This window comes from Perna viridis, chromosome 15 (genome assembly GCF_037379345.1).
Source record: "Perna viridis isolate PV_CMFRI_1.1 ecotype Kerala chromosome 15, ASM3737934v1, whole genome shotgun sequence".
NCBI lineage: Eukaryota > Metazoa > Mollusca > Bivalvia > Mytilida > Mytilidae > Perna > Perna viridis.
This window is the reverse complement of record NC_142459.1, coordinates 17,179,231-17,201,668: the sequence shown is the minus strand read 5'-3', so window position 1 is coordinate 17,201,668 and position 22,438 is coordinate 17,179,231. Positions and strand designations below refer to the sequence as shown.

The 22,438-nt window shown below is 32.6% G+C and overlaps 1 protein-coding gene across 1 annotated transcript; it reads right to left on the bottom strand.

The window, feature by feature from the left end:
* Window positions 1-851: 851 nt before the first annotated feature.
* LOC148597207 (disintegrin and metalloproteinase domain-containing protein 10-like) lies at window positions 852-21,731 on the bottom strand. The gene is made up of 14 exons (XM_088564027.1): window positions 21,025-21,731; window positions 13,956-14,085; window positions 12,860-12,978; window positions 11,964-12,428; window positions 11,368-11,627; window positions 9,555-9,683; window positions 8,937-9,117; window positions 8,608-8,770; window positions 8,318-8,425; window positions 8,000-8,078; window positions 6,178-6,308; window positions 4,747-4,855; window positions 3,562-3,696; window positions 852-1,786 (listed from the first exon to the last, which is right to left on the bottom strand). Exons 1-14 carry the CDS (start codon window positions 21,083-21,085, stop codon window positions 1,679-1,681), a joined length of 2,178 nt encoding a protein of 725 aa, XP_088420153.1. The 5' UTR covers window positions 21,086-21,731; the 3' UTR covers window positions 852-1,678.
* Between the last annotated feature and the right edge of the window lie 707 nt (window positions 21,732-22,438).

Below are 22,438 nucleotides of genomic sequence, written 5' to 3'. Positions count from 1 at the left end.
TTTTGTTTTGATCGTTGAGTATTGTGTGTTAGGGGTTTGCTTAACTATTTAATGTTATCATGCTTTTGAAGAGGGTTGTGATCACGCCGAAGTACTTTTACCCCGCCGCATTTTTTTGCGCCTGTCCCAAGTCATGAATTTCTGGCATCTGTATTTCTTATTTCGTTATCACCTTTTGTTGACTTGTATTTTGCTGGGGTATACAGGGGCAACTATTTCGCTGTTCCTATGTATAATGTCTTGGGGCCCGCTGCAGTCTACCATGTGGTGTGTGGGTTTCCTTGTCGTTCATTGAAGACCCATGGTGGCCTTCAGCTGACGTTTTTTTATCCCGTTGGCTTGTCGTCTCTTTGATGTATTCATCAAATCCATTGTCGTTGTATTTGATGTTGCAAATAAGTTGGTGATTAATGCTTACCTATCCCTGTGTTGTCGATAAATGTTGTCACTTTATAACCTTGTAACTGAATATTGTAATAAAAGGTACCTAATTCTTTAAACTACTTCTGTTGTATTCGTGAATAAAGTCGTTGTACACTGCTATTGTATGGGTTTTATTTCATGAGATACAATACAGAAACACTGACTGTAGTCTTTGTGCTGTTGTATGGTTTAAATGTGTGATTGATATCTCTCTTTGTCATTTTCGTGGTTCGTTATTAACAGAAAATTAGGCAATTGATTATTAATACTGACTTTATCACGGGTATATTTAGTTGAGCCTGTTAGGTCGAGCATGAGTCCCATGAGAAAGCCAGTATCAAAAACCGATTGCTTAATGTTTTGTTCATTGGTAATTTATGGGAAACTTTTTCTTTTCGTTTTTTTTTTATCGATCTGTGTACATTAAAGCAAAATCTCCTAAATTACCGATATTATATAAATATAATGTTCAGGAGGAATCACGGGAACCCAGATTCCATTGAAAATCAAAAGAATGTAGTCAAGGGACAAGGACCAGACATGGAAAACATACCAATTCAACATATGGACGAAGGGGGGCATGTTTGGTTGATGATATTGATTCGTTTATTCCTTTTTTATATACAAAATATTCAAACATGGTATAAATCACATGTATTTTTTTCCTATTCAAAATGAAGCGAAGTGTATTAATCCCGACATACTGAGCAAAACAAAGTAATATTCATTACATGTTAGTAGACATTAAATGCAGAATTCATGTCGATAACGTAAATACTTCAACTAGAAACTTGTAAAGTATGGCTTCAATTTAAATGCATGAATTCAAATGTGAAAGATTTGTTGCATAAAATCATATCAGATAAAATATTTCCACGATAGTACACGTTGTAAAATAACCACTTATAAAACAAACTGAAACTCGCCATTTTTGTTTCTACTTTAAACTTCAGTTTGAGTTTATTTATACAAACATACATATATACATACATACATACATACATACATACATTCATACATACGTTAAAACAGGTGAACATACAGACCGACAGAAAGCATTGTACAAATATATAAATGTGTACATTTTTCTCACTGTGATTTTAAGTCCCACCCTTATAGATGAATTGTTTTGACCGTTTAAATTTGAGAATGGGCCATGCGTAATGATATTTGGAATTTTAGTAATATTTTTTTATTGGTTATGGCTTTAAACATCGTTTATTTAAACATAAACCAAGAATTTGTTTGTATTGATTTAGAACCTAGTATGAACAGGGCGGCTGGATGATTCTACACTGATGCGACGGGGTGCTGGTCCTACTTTGGACTTGGAACTTTTCGAGCAGACCTTCACTATTAAAACCTGTAAATAATGAAAAAAAAATGAAAGCAAAACTGATAAGTCGTATTCTCATTAAGAAAATAAATGTGCACGGTCATATTTCTCATTTCTGGTAACGTTCTTACACATGGTATATATATATCACAGTTTTTAATGAAATCCGGGTTCCTCATTTTCTTTTGTTCCTATGTGTGTATTATTTTCGCTAGTTCATGTTCCTTTTTGTGTGCATCTATTTTCAAGGTCTTTTCGGTTTCCCTGTATTATGGCTCTATTAAATTTCTCTTGGCGTGATAGTTCCATTAGTACTATATATATATATAGTATATCATTCCCAAACTTTATAAAGCGCATATTGTGGGTAATCGTATACTCATATCATAAATCTTTTCCGTCAACCTGAATTACTTGATTCCGGTATGACAGATAAACATTGACATAACGAAAGACTTCCGGTACTTATTTGATTTGTTAAAAAAATTATAGAGCGTGCCGAAAGTGCTTTGAATTTTTCCATACAAAGAATCCATACAAACGTTTCATAGCTGGATTTGCAAAATGTACCACCAACGCTCTTTCAAAATTTTTAACTACTATACTCACAACTGTCAAAAAGGGTTTACAGTCCTACCACAACACTTGTTACTCCCGTAGTGGTATTAATTCAATATGGATCCTGAAAAATTCCAAATATATTTTGGAGACAATCAGTTCAAATCTATTATCTGAATAAATCATTAAAATCTATGATTTTTCAACACTGTATACTTCTATTCCCCATACTCAGTTCAAACCCCGACTTAAAAACATTATACATCGTTGTTTTTCCAAAAAAGATGATACACCTAGATACAAATATACAGTTCTCGATAGAGATCCCTCATAAATGGCAAGACATAATTCCAAATCATCTTCCAAATATACAGTGGAAGATGTTTTCAAAATGCTGGACTTTTTAATCGACAACATATTTGTTGGTTTCCTTGATTAGTCTTTCAATCAGAAGAGAAGTATATTCGGGTGTTACATTATTACCAAACTAATAAATGTTAGGCAACAGTCAAATGATATAACCACAAGAACAGACAACATAAAATTGCAACCGGACAAACTAAGTTAAATCAGAGAAGATATCATATTACAGAAGATATGAATGAAATATAGGCACGTTTAAAAGGAACTAAATACAAATAAAGTACACATTATTGTATTACATTATATAAACAAATATATTATTTTCATAAAGATTCGCAAGAACTTCTTTTTCAGATGTTCAATTCCAGATCTCGAGGACTTTTATAAGTTTTGAGATTGGACGGTATTAACTTTGTTCATAACACCTAAAGATTCACAAGAACTTCTTTTTTTCAGATGTTCAATTCTAGATCTCGAAGAATTTTATTTATTTTGAAATTTGACGGTATTAACTTTGTTCATAACACCTAAAGATTTACAAGAACTTCTTTTGCATGTACTCAATTATATATCTTGCATCGTAGAATTTTATTTGTTTTGAGATTGGACAGTATTAAACTAAACATTAGATAAACTAGAACTTAAAATACATGAAGTTGTGTTTGACAAAACTAATTTATGTCTCAGATAAACAGTGTTGATTTCTTAAATTGATTTTTTTTTGTTTTGTTTTGTTTTTTGGTGGATTCACATGACATGGTATTATATACATGTATTTAATGAGATTAATTTCATTTGCCTCGACAATGCATTTCTACAAAAGATTTTCCCGCTTTTTTATAATAACTATTAATTTGGTTTCTATGCCTAATCATACTTACCAGGATTATTATCAATCCAACACCACCAGCAATCGCTACATACCAGTGTTCAATCAAAAAGTCTTTTACTTTATTGATGAGCTCACCATGCAGTAAAAAGTTTTTCAGGGTGCTAAGAGGGCCTGATGGATCTACCTAGTATTAAGAAAGTGCATAAATCTGAGACTCAAAAAGTATATACGAATCTCTGTATACTTCATGAAACAAATACACTGAAACCTGTCTAAGTACATCCCTGCCTGATACGCAATACTGCCTGAACAAGAATTTTTTAAGGCATTTTATATCAATTTAAACGTAATTGTAACCTTAAAAACCGACTTTTGTTGTACACATGTAGAATACCGTTAAATGATATCGTAGGTATCCATATGCTTTCACTGGATTATATGGTAAAATATAATGAAACATAACCCCTGTTTTTGATTCGTTTGGACCTTAATCCATAAGGCCATAACTCCCAAATCAATACCAACAGCACTTTTACAACTCGCAACTTTGTTTAGAAATGTTCAAGAAACGGTGATACGGACGATAACGAAGCGGCATACCTTTATATGACTGCAGAAATTAATCAATCATATAAAAGCTGTTTCTTTTTAACTCGTTCGGTCAAACTGCAGGCATGTTTTGTCCAGGAATCAATACTTAGTTCTATACAAAATATTGTAAGGAACAAGTATCCATTATGCAGTTTCAGAAAAGTAAGATTTTGTTTTAAATCACCTTAAATAGCAGAAAACATCAAACAGGGGTAATAACTGTCGTTCGACCCTATTATGGTCAATTTCAGTAGTAGAGGCGATGTTTACAGATAGATCAAAGAATCTCCAAAACAATTCTGAGCAGGTTATCATAGAAAAAAATTCATTACTGGGTTGGTGAATACCATCGGGGACCTTAGGTCATCCAGCAGTGGTTCTAATTAGTCCAGCAGTTTCTAAAGGAGAAGATTTTTTTTTAATTTTAATAACGACGATAGTCCCCAATTGATGGCAAAAATCTAAACATATCACAATTTCATTATTAATATGGCAATCAAATATAAGAAATGCACAATACAAATAAACATGCCACCGTGGAAACCAATTTTCAATAGTAACTGTTTAGGATCTTCTGTGTCAGTTTTAAAGTTATTAACTTTTTCACTTGTAAAAGCAGATTGTTTTATTAATACCATTTTACCTCTCTGCATATATGGAATACATCACAATACCCCAAGAAGTTATTACATGGTGTACCAGGTACTGCATTTTTAAACGGTAGACTCATGCCTGATATTTGTTCAGCAGGTCTGAAAAAGTTAAATTTCATTAAATATTTCCGCATTTGATAGGTAAAACGTTACAAAAATACCAATTATATATATATATATGTCTCAGAATGTGACGACTCTATTCACTACACTGCTCCATCGGATCAAATTGACACAGGGAAGACTCGAACTCGCACCCAGGTGTTATTATGTAGGAAAGAGGATCAAATTAATGATGCATGTCACAACACACACCATAACACCTAGATGAACTGTCCCGTACTACCATACCTCGTGTACTAAGTTACAGCCCTAGATCAATCCTATGAGGAGGAATGACCCGGCGAGCGAAAGCTATATTTTATATAGCCTAGCTGGCCGAGTGGTCTAGGGCGCTGGACTTAGTGCAGGCGGTGTTGCCATAGACGTCACAGCGGTAGAGTTCGAGTCCCGCGGAGGGAACGAACAAAAATTTGCTTCGCAAATTTGACAGTTCTAACATCGTTGAAAGTTTTTAAGACCCTTCTATGATGTTACGTTATCTTCCCTATATCAATTTGATCCGATGGAGCAGTGTAGCGAATAGATTCGTCACATTCTGAGACGTTGTATATATATATAGAAGGGTCTAAAAAATCCCAACGATGTTAGAACTCAAATGTTTGGTCGTTCCCTCCGCAGGACTCGAACTTGTACCGCTGTGACATCTATGGTACAGAAATTTGACAGTTCTTACATCGTTGGGAATTTGATCCGATGGAGCAGTGTAGCGAATAGAGAATGATTTGCTGTGATGTATCATTAATTTGATCCTCAACATTGCATAATAACACCTAGACGAACTGTTCCATACTATCATACATCGTATACTACGTTACAGCCCTAGATTAATCTTACGAGAAGGAAAGACCCGGCCAGCCAAAGGTATATTTTATAAAGCCTAGCTGGCCGAGTTGTGTAGGGCGCTGGACTTTGTGCAGGTGGTGTTGCTATAGATGTCACCATATTTATTGGTGGTACGACCTTCACGAGAGACAAATATCACTATATGAAAGAAGTAACATATACTGCCGTTCCAGGCAATGTAAAATGACAATGAGAATGTAAACAATAAAGGGCTACTGCTTTACTTTCAGTTTTAAGTAGCACTCCACATAAGAATCATGCAAAATGTGAATCATGGTTGGAAAGCTTACATATTTTTTTTTTCATTTTTGATTTTTTGTTTAAAATGCCATAGTAAACAGAAAGTAACATGGGGTTATCCATATAAGCCTTGCTCATAGGAAATAAAGAAATCATTGTACTTGAAATTTACTTTAAGGTATCAAGCTAACATTGTACATATTAAATGTTCTTACTTGCATGTACTATCAGCAGGATCAACACAGCACAGCGTACAAAGTAAAGGGTCCTTCCAGTTGTCTGTTGAAGAAGGTGTACATTGACATTGCTCATGACCATGGGCTTGACATACCTGACTGGAGCATTGCTGTAGAAAGAGATATAAATTAAAGAAACGAAAAGCTATTAGTTTAGGAAATCGTACAAAGATTGAATGATGTATTCATTCAATTATTGAAACCATCATTGACATCTGTGAGTGTATAAATTAAAAGTTTAAAAAGAGGTTTGATGGTACACTTTGCAGAATTAGATATTTAGCGTTGTTTGTATCGATCATTGTGGAGTTTAGGAATGCATAGACGGTATATCACAATCATCGTCTTTGGTAGAGAAACCAAAGGAGGATAGTACAGATTTTTGGATTTCGACTATCTCTTCTTTGGAGAGTGTGGTAGAAGTATAGGTCTTATTACTGGAGTGTGGAAGCAGTATATGTCTTATTACCAACTATTGAACATACCGTACATGTTACACATATTCAAAAGGTATTTGACAAGACAATTACTAAAACATGATTTAATTCATCCTTGCTTGAAGTATAATGTTGCGACATTAAAGGTACGTGATAAGGACGTTTGGTATTACTTTATAAGATGGAGTATTTAATCAATGAGACCTTAAAAGTGCAATAAAATGATCAAGTATTCTTAGCCGTATCACTCTTGTATTCTAAGGTTGACGTTAAAACTACACACAAAATAATGCAATTTAAAAGACATATTATGAATAACAGCCCACATATTTTATGCATTATTTTCTCACATAGTCGCCGTTGGTGACGACGACTGAAAATGTTCATATCAGCATTATATCCAACGAGTCATGTACCAGGTTAGTGGAGGAAATTGTGCTAAAAGAACAAATACCCCCTTCTTATCAACATGGAGACATCATAACGATCAGTTATTAAAGTTTTGTAATTGATAATGTCAGTATGAAATAGACAATCCCGCTCCTCGAAATTCGCATCATTAAGAATTTCGCACGATACGAATACTTATGTATCATCGGAATTTTCTCGAATTTCTAATCGAAAGTAAAAATATCATAAGGAATATTCAGATCATTTGGTGTTTATAGTATCCATATCTTACGGTTCATTTTGATCGATGAGATTTACTCAGTTAAGACAAAATTTATTCAGGTAAAAGCAATTTGTTGATTAGAAAAGTAATCCAGAAACAAAGACACGAAAACTGGCAAAACAATGCAACAACTTACAAACATTATGAATCCCTTGTGGTATGGACCAGATACACCGGAACTATATGTGTCCTCTGCACCGAAACTAAAAGCTCCCGCAGAGTTATTTATATTGCCGAGGAAACTAAGGCGATGTGTAAAAAATTCCAACTTATAAAGTACATCGTTCATATAATTTTTTTATGTATTATCTATCAAAGTTCCCAGAATTGCGAATTTCAAACTGGCTTCATTCCTTGTATAACACATGATAGAACATCTTGGTGGTGGGTTCGGCTTCTTATATCGATAATTTTGGTTATCAGTTCTTGCATATCATAAAATAAAAGATTAATGTCTTCTTATGTATTTGATTCTAATCCTAATGAGTGGTTACACCTTAAAACCCGTGTATATCGAAATTTGTAATTTTAATATAATTGGTATTTTTTGTATTTATATATAGTTGTAAGGGGGATAACAGAACTACTGTCAGTTTTTATTTCAAAAAGTTATAGTATCACATTTAAGGATTTGAAATATTTGGATTTGTTTTAACTGGTTCTTGTAAAAGTTTTACAACGAGATACGTACGCCAATATAACAGACTTTTTCGTCTCCACATATCGTACCATTCGCGGATGAGGTTGAAATTGGACAACCTAAGGCACCAGTGTTCGGGTTAAGGTTTATGTACATGTTTGTGACACAAGTAAACAAACTGAGCAGCACAATTACAAACGGTGGTAAAATTGTATCAGGGAATACCACATGACTTATCAGTTTTATTCATTCATTAAGTATCAGTTAACATGAACAAGTAATTGTAACAAATACTTTTGATCTCTTTTTTTTTTTGTAAACAGTTGTGAAACGTATTTTTAACCACGATGTATATATTAAAAAGGATATCTGCAGACAGCTTTATCTAGACATGATGAGTTCATTCTACAGACTTGGTTGTCCCCAGACACATAAGGCGAACAAGTAGTAGGATTGCAACAAACGCCTTGAGTTGGACTGAAATTACAATATTAAATCTGTTTTAATTATTTATGATATATTTACTGCGGATGAAGTTCTTATTTATACTATTTATATATAAAACAGAACAAAGCAAGTATATTTTCCTACATCAGAAATTATGTAAATATTTATCGAACAGTTTGATTTGTATAATCACTTACCAATTAACAACTTACCTACAATTCGCATTTGATTTTAACTGACACGCCTTTTCAGCATTTGTCCCGCCTCCGGCCAATGAAGGGTAGCAGCACGTGTCCGTGCACTCTTCATCCCACCCACAGTCACAATCTTCCCCTGTTTCTACAACCTTGTTTCCACAGGTCGAGCCAGAATAAGCTGAAATTAAATTAAGAACAGTTCGGTTCTAATTGTTTTTGATAACTTTGCTTTAAGACAATGGTATAACATAAATATATCAAAACTTTCGAAACAAGTTGGATATAAATGATTCTGGTTATGGTTAAATTGTAATTATGTTATTAAGACGATAAAGTGTACGTACGCACAAAACACCCATCTGAAGAATCCCGTCCCCTGGAAGCCACCATTGGAGCCATTTGCGAAATACTGCAGGTGGAAAACTTTACATTGTTTGGTTTTGTTCCAGTTGTTGCTTGTGCAAACATGATATAGTTTCCCTCCGTACCGCCTGGGGCACAGGCAGCATTTGACGTCTCATCATGCTGTAAACAAGAATTCATGGCATTAAAAAATAACTAATCATCTTATTATTCTATTGCAAAACAAACAATCACTAGACAAACAATACAAGCTTATTGTTAATTACAAATGAACGCACTAGAAACAAATTGGTTTGATATGTCATCATCACTTGATAGTGAAGGTACAGAAAGAAAACAGTGAGCCAAATACAAACACCATGTAGAAAACATTAGTTAAGCTGGATACGTGGAAAGTAATGTCAATGATAACTTTAAGCATCAATTACATTTTGTCTTAACATAAGTTGGTTTCTGGTAGTCGAAAAAAAGAAAGGATTATGATTAGAGGAATCAATGTGTTCGTGGTATATTGTACATTTGCTGTTCTTTAAAAAATAATACGTAAATTACATACACACTGCCATACACACATGCATATATACGTATAGTTTTCTTACCCAGGATCCAAAATTGTGACCTATCTCGTGAGCAAATGTGCTGTATGATACTGCAGTTGTAACATCATTTCCATAATTGAGAAATGTCACAATACCCGAATTAAGACTAAGTTTACCATCTGTATATAACTGAAAATTAAGAAATTTATGTAATAATATGCATCGACAGATAAGTAAATTGATGCAAGAGTAATCAAGGGAACCAGTACTAGTACAACAAACTAATAACATGAAATTCGTTTAAAGAATAAGACATTGATCTAAATGGTCGAATATTACATATCAGGAGTAAAAATATTTCGGTAAAACTCGGAAACGCTCCACCAGAAATCAGAAGTTGATATAAGTCCTTTATAAGTGCAAACCCTGTTTGTTCCGATCAATTATTGGTACAACTTAAACATATTCAGTAGCTGTCTTTGAAATCATGTTGTAGTAATAACCAGTGGTGCATTTTGGATGAAAGTTCAGAGGGTCCTTTTGACCTTGAGTTTGAAAATGTTATTGATTTCGCGAAGAAATGACCAAATTACAGCCTAGAACCCATTTTTCATGAATATTTCCTAACTACTACTTCTTTTAAAATTTGTGTATCTACCCCTAATAATCATTAATACAAGAGACAAAACTAATTTAAAAACATTTTAAACTTCATTGATAGCATCAATAATGAATTTGTTCTATTTTATGAGTGGAAAGAAACGATAGATTACTTCGATCCCTTGCGACATTCAATGAATAAATCATATGTTTGAACTAGTATTGAAAACACTGTGAAGAAATTATCCTTATTTTACAAAACACATTCAGAAAGAAGTTATCAGATAAATGCAGTCAACCATGTATTTTAGAACTGAATATATAGCTTTTGAAAGCAGTCATAAAATTCTTGTGGAACATATACTTTTATTCTTTTATAGTAAAGTATAAAATGGTTGAAACCGTTGCACTCCATAAGAAAGCAAATTTATTTCTTCTTTTTTGTTTATTTTCAACATGGTTATACCCATAAAAAACAACATGAGAAAATCTGTGGATTGAACAAAATCGGGATCCCATGACAAACCGAAAAGTTTAGAAGAAAGACGCACAAGACTAAATACAAAATGTAACACCGAAAACCAAAAACATCAGGACCCCCACTTATACTCAAAGGTGGTTACACACAAACATATACGGTGTTAGAGGAAACAAATAACATGAGTATCAAAGCTCCACGCAGATTTCGCGTGAAACCCTTCACTTTCTCCATGCAATGCAAATCCTTGTATTTTTTTAAAGATATGTCTGCACTGTTATACTGACTATTGCTAAATTCTCGCTTGATTAAATGTACAAAGCTTCGCTGTTGCATTCAATGTACATATACAAATATGTCAAGGTAAATTTAGAAAATAGAAATGTCATTAGATGACGTTACATTTTCGTATAAACAACAATTATTCTAATAATGACGGATATTTGTTTCAAATACAACCGATGTAGTGTATGGATCTGCTGTGTTTGTGCGGAAACAAAGGAAAACAAATAATGATATTTGAAACTAAAAGCAGTTAAATAGCCTACATTTCAAGTGATAACTTTTATTTACCATTGTTTTGTATAAAACAGTAAATGAAATAAAGGTATTTTCACACAATTTTATTTGCAATCAACCAATCAAATGCTGATTGTTTGCAGCCAATTGATCGATGCCATTGACAAATTAGCGTTGATCTGTCTATTACAGTACATGCAAGTCAGTCTTTCGACCGTGCTTAGAGTGAGCTTCAAACATTTAACAATTAGACGCTCTTTAGAACTTGGAAATTACCGTGTATTTAGAACAAAGACCGCCGGAACTCCCTGATTCTGCCGTCCACGCTAACCCAAGTATGCCATTGTCAAAATCTCTATATGTGAATATGTAGGATAGACAAAAATCATCGTAATTTTCTCCAGAATGTAAATACAACATGGAATTAACCCCATAGTTCCCGGGATACTTGTACCCGGGAACAGTCGGATCTTCGTGAATTTTTATCCTCTTGATTGAAAATCCTATATTATCTGGAGACGCATCACCGTCGAAATCTAAAATGGTCAACAAGCTATTATGAATGTACATTTTAAATCAACATATGTATAAAGAAAAAAACATTTAATCAGCATTTATCCTCAGGTTCTAGCCATTCATAAAAGATGCTTTGGAGGCCCAAAAACTGACAACCTATTTTGTATCATTAAAGATCAATTCAATGTGTAGGGAGAAATATTTTACCCTGATACTTATAAAAACAAAAATTATAAACTTAAAGTAAAAAATAATTACCTGTATATGGATAACATGGAAACGTGCTTAGCTTCGAGAAAGGAAAACTGTTTCCTTGAAAATAGCAGACTGACCCGTGACTAGAGAATCATACTTACCGACGGCGTTATAAATAGAATTGACGGCCATCACGTGATTATTGATACTTCCAATCACATCATCGGTTACATTATTAAATTTAAAAAATAATGTGTGGTCAACTTGTACATATAGTTCACAAATTTTCTTGTTTGGGTCTATTGCTCGCCGGAAACGTTTATGAAAGCTTTCTTTCGTTGACGTATAACGAAGTTGAAAATCTTTAAAATCATCGTCTCCGACATGTTGCATATATTGTCCGTCAGCATCAGTTTTTTCTGGAATGGGTAATTTGTTTCTATTGCAAAAGCTACTGTGGTCTGCAAGCGTAACATCGTTCATATTGTACATTACTGTATGTAAGTCGTGGGCTTCAATTTTGTGTTTAACTGCCTTCTCCATTATATATGACGAATTATGTATGTTGATCTGACCTTCAAAATGTCCTGATGATGTCACAGTACCAAATACATGAGAACTTTCCCCTTTTAATATAAAAAAGAATATATATATATATATATATATATATATATATTGTAGAACGTAACAAAAATAAAACAAACGCAAATCTTCACGTAATGTTAAAAGATTTAATAAAGATCATATTAAAATATATTCATATTTCGTGAAATTAAAATATCACAAAAGACAGCCAAAACATTCTCTGACTATTTAAAGTAAAAAATAATTACCTGTATATGGATAACATGGAAACGTGCTTAACTTTGAGAAAAGAAAACTGTTTCCTTGAAAATAGCAGACTGAGCCGTGACCAGAAAATCATACTTACCGACGGCGTTATAAATAGAATTGACGGCCATCACGTGATTATTGATTCTTTAGAAAGAGTATTCGCCTTGAAATGAGCTTTTTAGGTTAAGTGTTGTTAATTTCGTCGTATATATTTTTTCCATACCTTCTATCGCGCCAACATACGCAGATGTCATATCAAAGTTGACTGGACCCTTGCTGTTCTCAATAATTAATTCTGGACTGTAAATTGTGTTGTCTTGCCGTAGAGTTAATTTCCATTCCCTATGAAAAAGAACGGGTTAATCAAAATAAAATATTTTCATTTGTGTTATATTCGAAATGTAAAGAGTACTCATAATAAACCAAACTTAGATAACACTTTTGTCTATAGCCTTATGATTTAATTTCAGAAGTAACAAGCTTTCTGTGTGAATAAATGTTTTGTCCAAGTCTCATATACTAAATTTTGTAACGTGACAGTGACGTTATCAACCCTTTTGTATGATATACTTGTTGAATTTTCACTCTAAAACTAAATTATAATGAATTTCAGTAACATTTTTGGGATATATTTGAAAGAAAAACATCAATGCACGTGGTGCGTAGCAGGTTATTTAGTATGCACAACGAGATTGAGGTTATTTTTGCATAGACCGAAAAAAGTCATTCCTTAAATATTACTTAGTTTAAACCCTCAATAGCAATAAAATTACACTAAGGAATTTTGAAATCTCTGGCGTCTAACGCCTGAATATGTGTACAGTCTTAATATAACATTTTTGTATATCATGGAGCAAGCTATTTACCACAAACATGCATACAGATGGAGAATGAGCGAATAAGTTAATTTAAGTTTTGTCAAATCAATTTTACATTTAAGCAAATAATTATGATTATACATTATGTATATAAATGTATACAAATGGAGTAATTGTCGTGTTTCAAACGAATCTTAACAGCTTTATTTTATTGTTCTATTCTAATTGAATAATTCTGCGGATACATCGATGTCGAAAAGGGGGAATTTTCGAAACAAAGGGACCATATTTTATTAATTGACTTATTTATCACAAATAATGAACGTAGTAAATACATATATACTTATGAATACCATATGAATTACCAAACAACAACAACCCCCCCCCCCCCCGAAAATTTAATTAACCCCGCTGATGTGTTATATACGCATTGATTAGTCACTCTCCCCACATATTTTTTCTTCTTTTTTTTTTTTTTTTTGATATCCCTTTATATCATACCTTGAAAAAGCTTCAAATTTGAGTTTAATTGTTTCTGATGTCGATCGTCTGGTCCTATGCTGGTGTTGTAGAGCATGAATATCGTAGTAAACAGGTTCCATGTACGACACAGCTGATGTGTGTAGATGTCCTAAAATGTATTGCAATCATTTGTAGGTATTATAACCAAAGCTCACAATAGGAATGCCTCGCTCTCCATCCCTAGTAAACATATGTTCGAGATAAAACCAAGTTGTCAAAAAGAAAGTTCAAATCCGGCCATATGGCATATCTTCTAAAGCTTCTGTCTAAATATATATTGGGTGTGATAAGATTTGTAGAGAAAACTTTAAGGAAAAAGTTGTGAACGAGCGAACAGACGGGCACCATAATTACTTTGTACCACCCTTCATCAACTCAATGCAAATATACTAGTTCAGCTTAAGAATAAATATAATCATAATTAATATCTGATAATAGCAACTCATTAATAAGCAGCTTCATAAGGGAACAGTTTAAAGTACAGCTATACCATGTAATATATCATGGAACAACTTAAGCAGTTAACAAATCATGCTATAACGTCAGCAGGTAACAGATCATGGAACAATTTAAGCGGGTAACAGATAATTGAACAACTTTAGCATGTAGCAAATCATAGAAAACAATTAGCAGGTAATAGATTATGGAACACAGTTAGCTGATTACTGATCATTGAACAACTTCAGCAGGTTATAGATCATGGTACAACTTTAGCATGTATAATTCACATGACAACTTAGGATGTAATAAATCATAGGAAAACTTTAGCAAGTAGTAGATCAAGGAACTAATTTGGTAGGCAAAAGTTCATATAACAACTTGAGCAGGTAATAAATAACGGAACAACTTCAGCAGATAATAAATCATGGAACATTTTTAGCAAGTATCAGATTATGTAACAACTTAGCAGGAAATGTATCATGGAAAAAGTTTAGCAGATAATAGAAATCATGGAATACTTTAGCAGGAAAAGGATCATGAAACAATTAACTGATTATAGATTATGGAACATCTTTAGCAGGCAAAAGAGCATGGAAAAATTTAGCAGGTAATATGTCATAAAACAGGAAAACAGAATATCGTGCTGCTTAAGGAGGTAGATCTAGAGTAAGGGACATAACTCTTGAAATCAGTGATATGTTTGTATCATATTAAATTTCACGAAGCTTTCATTTGAAACAGAATGAAAGTTTTTTTATGCTTACATGAGATTGATATAAAGACCCTGAATACAAACGTTCCAAAGATGGTGTTTCTAGAAAAGCAGAGGACGCTTACCCTACCGGTGCAACTGGTCCATGCTCCCAGTTATTAGTGGAGTCCGAGTCGCTCATTTACTTTTGTTACTTTGTATGTATAATTTTAGTTACTTTATGTTCTTTGTTGTGTATGTCTGTTTTCCATGTCTGGTCTTTGTCCCTGAATTACATTCTTTTGATTACCGCTATAACCTTGGTTCCCTTGATTACTCTTTGTAATAGTTGTGTCCCTTACTCTAGGTCTACTTCCTTAAACAGGTTGCATATTAAGTATATTTCCAGTAGGTAACAGAGCATAGTTATTGTATAGCTTTGTCAGGTTACAACTTAAGTCGGTAAGAAGTTGCAGTAACACTTTAGTAAGTAGCGGAATAAATAAAGCTGTAGCAGGTAATAAAGTATAGTACAGGAATTTCAGCTAACATATCAAGAGTATTTTTGAAGGCGGTCTTCTTGTATCGCACATTTGTAATAAATTGAGTGTTTCCTTAATCAATAGGTATCTTTTAAACTAAATGTTTCTGGGTAAATTATACATGAATGCAATGCTCGACTGGCTTTCAAGTATTTATGTATCTTGTCAGCATTTCTACAGTCAGGTGTATGTTTAATCAACTTTATGTTACTTTCTGTCCGTCATGATAATCTTAATGATATTGAATTTCTTTGTTACGTTGTATAGTATTTCATTTAAATGTCATGCCAGGTCAAACACGTCCAATTATGTACTGATCAATACATACAAAAATAATGAATCTGTAATAATTACAACACTTAATTTAAGATTGATTTCTGGGTGTTGTATTTCGTCTTGTATTTTATAACCGTTTTAACATTAAAAATAACTACTAACTTTATTTATAACATTTCTCTATCAAAGCTCACTAAATTTTGATAGTTAATTGTTTGAATAATTCAATGATACGCATGAGTGATTATAAGTTAGAATGGTATTTAATGACGTTATTACATGCTACGTCTAATGTTACCAAACATAGCACGTCTATACAAAAGGCCTTACTCTTTGTTTGCATTTCATTTGAGAAGTCAATTTCGTTATATTAAACTACTTTAAACTTGATTCCGTGTTAGTTTTAAACAAACATGTTGTATTAGCATTTGAAATTGAAATTACGAGGATAACTGTACACTGTTAAGCTTTTCATGGAGTTTAAGACATCAATTTGCATAATACATGTAATATGAACGTGTACTTATTTTTGTTGTTGTTAACGTTAATAAAACATTTCATTGCTACGAAATTTGTGCATATGTATGGCAAGCCAAAGTGGACAAAAATCAATATTATGTAATATTAGAAAATGCTCATTTTTTGTCCACTTTGGCTTGCCATACATATGGGGTATGTATGTTTCGTCATGTGAATCCTAATCTACCATTCAAATGCATAGAAATTTGTCCTTTATAGAGAGTATTAAAGTTAAGACATTTGTCTATGCAAAAATACCCATTTAAAAAGAAAAACATATATTTCTACGTACGAAAAGGGCTAGGAAACAATAAATAAGAGAGTTTGCATTGTAATTCAGCGGTTCGAGATCCCAGATGTAATCAATAAATGCAGTTCGGTCTACAAAGTTTATTGCGTTCACATGCGGATATTTCAGTATTGAAAATGAAGCAAGAACGAGACTTGAAAACCCTACAATAGACAGCTTTCAATGTTAGATAGTTTAAAGTGTTAGATGTATGATAAATAAACACACACACATATACTCATACTAAGGACTTAAATATAAATCTCATTATAAGTATTAGGCAGTGATGGCCACATGGTCATTTAAAATACATTGAAATTGCAACTTAAGTATGTATACAGTTTACAATTACGAGAAAATACCAAAACTGCTCAACTATTTGGTAAGGTGAGATAAAGTTGCATTGGAATTTGCTGCAATTGGATAATTAGGAATCAAAAACCTTATAAATGTTGAAATTTCGAACTCATAATAGAAAAAAACAACTTTCCTTCTATTTCAGGCAGACAGAGACTTGATGTTGACAATTGTTGTTACTGTTGGTTAGAGAATTCTTCAATCATATATGCATATGTTATGAGCTGAAATAACTGCATTTAAACACACTAGTGATATATTCACTCGTTCATGTACCAGGCAAACGACTTTGTTTCTTCATGCACTGAGAAACAATTTAAATCATTCCGTAAATGTCAGTCTTTGTAAAAATGAGGCAGTGGGTGAAACAGTGGTATTTTATTAAAAACAAACATCATTTTGATGGTGTAATTTGACTATTTGCATGATCAGAATCAATTGGAAAACACAAGATTTTCCATATCATGTTGCTATATTGAGATATAATTTCATTGAAATGCAATGTAAATAAACATTTAAAGGACAGATAACTCTGTCAAAAACCTCATTTTTCTAACATTCAATTGAAAAAATCACGAGGAAATCTTCGATGTAGAGGTCAAATAATTGTCTTTTCAAATAGAGAAAGCATCCTTGAGTGAAATTATATTGTCAGATCGGTGGCTTTTTGACATTCATATTTCTGATTTTTTTCCATACAAATACTTACATTTAAATAGATACACAACCTAAATTGTCACTGAAAGGAGTCCATAGGATCATTACAATTACTTTTAAACTTCTACTAAATTGTAAGTCTCGTCATTCTTGTTTCATTTCCCTTGCCGAAATCTTTGATTTAGAACGTATTGAAATCCGAAGACCGATCTGCATTTTAACACTTTTGTTATGTTGACATTTTTACACAGAAAGATGCATTTGAATGGTTAATTTGGATTCATTGTTGTGAAATTTCGGAGTCACTTTGCGAGACTTACATATGTACTGGAACACCCAGATAGTATCTCGTATTTTTTTCCGATAATACATTTTTAGCCTAGCATTTTCGTTTTGCATTTATGGTATCCGACACCTAATATACCACGTGACCAAAACTTTAAGTCGTTTACCGGAGTTGATGTTTTGTGGATATGTCTTTCGTTTCCGTAATGTACCGTGCTGGAAGTCCCAAAACCAAAAGAATTGATTGAAACGTCTATATAGTAATAAAACTATCATATATTGGAGATTTATAAATTTACAAAACTTTTGTTTACCAAGAAAACCGCTTTAACAATATAAACAATATGGCAGAGACTGTCGTCCGACAGGATAAACGAGGGCATTTATAAGCACAGATCCACTCTGAAAATGAATTAGAGCAGACCGAAAACCAAGAATATGTTGTGATTCATTACAATTATGTATGTGGCTTCATATTTGTTCAGAGGGTTCGTCTTGGTGTTCCGTTTGCTGTCCGGGAATCGGCAAGTTTCTCGGTAGTTCTAAAATCAATATGAAGAGCAGTTGGTATCTGGTCAACAAGATTGATAGAATAGGCCGACCTGTTTTTGTAATTGTTTCGTTTACTTGGACTACTTTCACTGAGTCATGAGGATATGAAGGGAAAAATGAAATGAGGGCTTGGTGGATGTATATTATTTCCAGTGTCCTGTATTGAACTATGCCTTGTGCCATGTAGGTCTACCTATAAGACGACTCCGAATACTAGCAGCAGGGATGTCAAAGCTTCAATGGTAACACTAAACTAAGGGCAGGCAAACAATTTTCAATTAAAATTCCTTAAGAAATCAACAGTTTAACTTATTTTCCTTTTTTTATCTTATCTTTTCTTATTTGTCCCTAGATTACATTCTTTTGATTTCCGCTATAATCATGGTTTCCTTGATTACTCTTTGACCGATTAACAACATTATTTAGGCAATACGAGATTTTGTGATATGTGTAAGAAGTTAAGACAGTGACTTGCTCATTTTCTGTCCAGACTTTGCAACTCAGGAACACTATCCAGGAATCTAGACTTTTGTATAGACTATTATCTGCTTATATGAAAGACACTTTTTTTCTCATAATGAATTTACATGTAATAATGACAAGTGTTTGAGTTTAAGTTAAACTCTTCACAGAAAAATACATGTATACCAATGAGAAGCATTCACATTTGTTAAATTGTATATGTCTCAGCCAAGAAAACTCAACTCTTGATGACTTTTTTATGTCAATTTTCTATCTGTTTGACCAAATAGCAAATAATGACTCTTCCCTAAAGATGTTTATCGAGTAAATCGATAATTTTTGCTGGATGGAATGAAATTTTATTTGATATTGCCTTCGGTAAGACATGACTGTTTTTGCATAAATTTAGTTTAGTTTTCTTTTGTATTGTTTTGTTTTGGTTTTGGTTTTTTGTTTTTGTATTTTTGTTTTGTTTTGTTTTGTTTATTTATTTATTTTTTGTTTGTTTTATAAACTGGATTTTTCACTGTCGATTATGAATTACAGGACATGTATGATTAATATAGGGATTTCTATTTTCATACAAAATGATAGAAAGCAAAAAAAAACAAAACATATTTTATCTGTAGTATTTAAAAAATGAAAAATTATGTGTTTTTGTTTTACTTTCATTTTAGCATTAGTTGATTCATTATGGTGGACCACAGATTGTTAATAATGTTTAAACGACACTGAATTTGCCGCCAATATCACAAAAAACGTCAAAGTCATTGAAAGACGAGCAGACGATATAATAAAAGACTTTGCCAATCTTTGCATAGAACAAATGGGTAGTGAAGCTTTTGAAATAGAAAAAAGGTAACGTTTTATAATTGTATGGAGGATTAGTTAAGATTATATCAAGGCAAAACAAAGCAGTTGGGCTTCAAGCAAATAAATACTTCTTATGCACAATCATGTCAACATTGATTTTGTCTATTGACGTATTGAATTTGATGCGTCTCCTTCACAAAGTTCAAGACTTATTCTAAAGCTCATGTTTTGGATTTACTATATCTTAATTCTTTTTAATTTCTTTCTATTTTTTTTTTTATTTTCAATATGAAAAAATGTCAGTCAAAAGTTCTTTATAAAAACTTAGAAGAAATTATATCGACCAGTTTTTTTTTGTTTTTTGTTTTTTTTGTTTTTTGTTTTTTGTTTTTTGTTTTTTTTTTTTTGTTTTTTTTTTTTTCAAATATTAAATTTCGTCACAGAATTCGTATAAAAATACCTTTAAGGTCCAATTATCTCGGAATGAATTTCGGTAATCTATGTATTTACATTAAAATTCTTAAGTATGTGCCTTCTTGGTCATCTTATAGAAAGTGCAAAAAATTATTTCCCGGAAATATTAGGTATAGTCTACCTTAAAGACTGAAGTCATCTCTACAGCAGTTTTATGGTCGTCATCATCAGCACGTTGATTGTTATGGTGTATCCAACTGCGTCATGAAACCTGATTTATTGAACGTGTCATAGTTTTTCTTTCCTCTTTCGTCTACCCTGGACTAGGCTTTTTATGAGCAACTCGGCGAGTGTTTCTTAAAAAGCAGTGGACGCTTACCCTACTGGTGCACCTGGTTCATGCTCCCAGTTTTTAGTGGAGTCCGAGTTTCTAATTTGCTTCTTTACTTTGTATGTAAGATAATAGTTACTTTATGTTCTTTGTTGTGTATATCTATTTTCCCAGTCAGGTCTTTGTCCCTGGATTACATTGTTTTGATTACCGCTATAACCTTGGTTCACTTGATTGTTCTTATCATGCATTAAAATGTTATCTATTAGTTTGTTCATCATAAAAAAAAACATTGTAGTTTGGATTGTCATTCATTGCCGTTTCAGCTATTGGTTATAAGGACTGGATGGCATTGCTTTTGTTTCGTCGGTTTTTTCTTGTGTCAGATGCAGAGTGGAATTCTATTTTACCGTACTTACCATACATTTCACCAAAATGTAAAAAGCATACGTATGTTGCTAGTATCGTTCTCTCATTCATGGTGAGCTATGGAATAATTCTCTCACTAATTATTTAATTAGATAATGGTAGTTCACAAGTCTGTATTACGGTTTCTTCAAAACAAATCCACATAACATCACTTAGGCTGATTTTTTCTTCTTATACGTAATGTTTATATAGATATAATATACAATTTATTTAGATATTTTCAATATATCAGTCTTTTTAACATATCGGTAAGCTAAACATATTCTAACATTATATAGAAGTAAAATCGTAACTCCCAATTTTCATGTTTTTCCGCAAAAGCCGGTTCAGTTGCAGAGTAGTAATCAGTTGATGAACAGTATGTTGTTTGTTCCTCGTAGAAGCCTTCGTATGGTACTATTAGTTGATCTAGTCACACCAAGTATAATTTTAGAACTGTATATTTCAATAACAGTTCGAAACACAGGAAAATCACACATATCAGTGACAATTTATTCTCCGCTAGAAGAGTGTTTTTATATTAAGGTATTTACATCTTATATCTTAAACATCACAAATAACATTAGTCATTTATACTTCACGCCCTACTCTATTCACCTTAAAACTTATAATTATAACGAATTTATCCATACATCCAATAATTATAGTCATGTCAGTTTCGGTTTTACAAAGTCTTTGGTCTATAAATCGATTGTTACCTTAATTAATATGCAGGTAGCTTCCATCACTATTATCATCATGTGAAAATATCGGATTTTTAGATTTTAAAAGCTTATATATGTTCAATCGGTAAATTCTGTAGGAGGTATCTTAAAGTCCATGTAACCATTGTATAATAGGAGAAAATAAAACTCGGTTACTTATTTCAAAACAACCAGTAAATTTAATGTAAACAAAGATGTTTTGTAAGTGTGTTTTATATTTTGATTGACATCTTCTATCACTGTATTCATGTTTGTTTGAATGCTTAGTCGATAGAACAAAAGAACAAAAGATGCATATCAAAGCTGCAGATATATTTTGACCTTAGACTAAAAAAAGGGGGAAGTTAAAGACCTTATTAAACTAGTATAACCTCAAGGCAGATTTCATGCACCTATTCACAGTCAGGATATGTTGGTAATTAATGTGTCTTTTTTGGTGTTGTTTTACTTTTTAATTTAATTTTAATTTTTTTTCTGATGCTTTTGTTTGTCGCCCTTCAGAGTTTATTACTTACATGTGTTTTTACACTTGATGAAGATCTTTTAGTGGAGTTCGAGATACTCATTTGCTTTTTTTACTTTGTATGTATGATTCTAGTCACTTTATGTTCTTTGTTGTGTAGTTTTGTTTTCCACGTCTGGTCTTTGTCACTGGATTACATTCTTTTGATTACCGCTATAACCTTGGTTCCCTTGATTA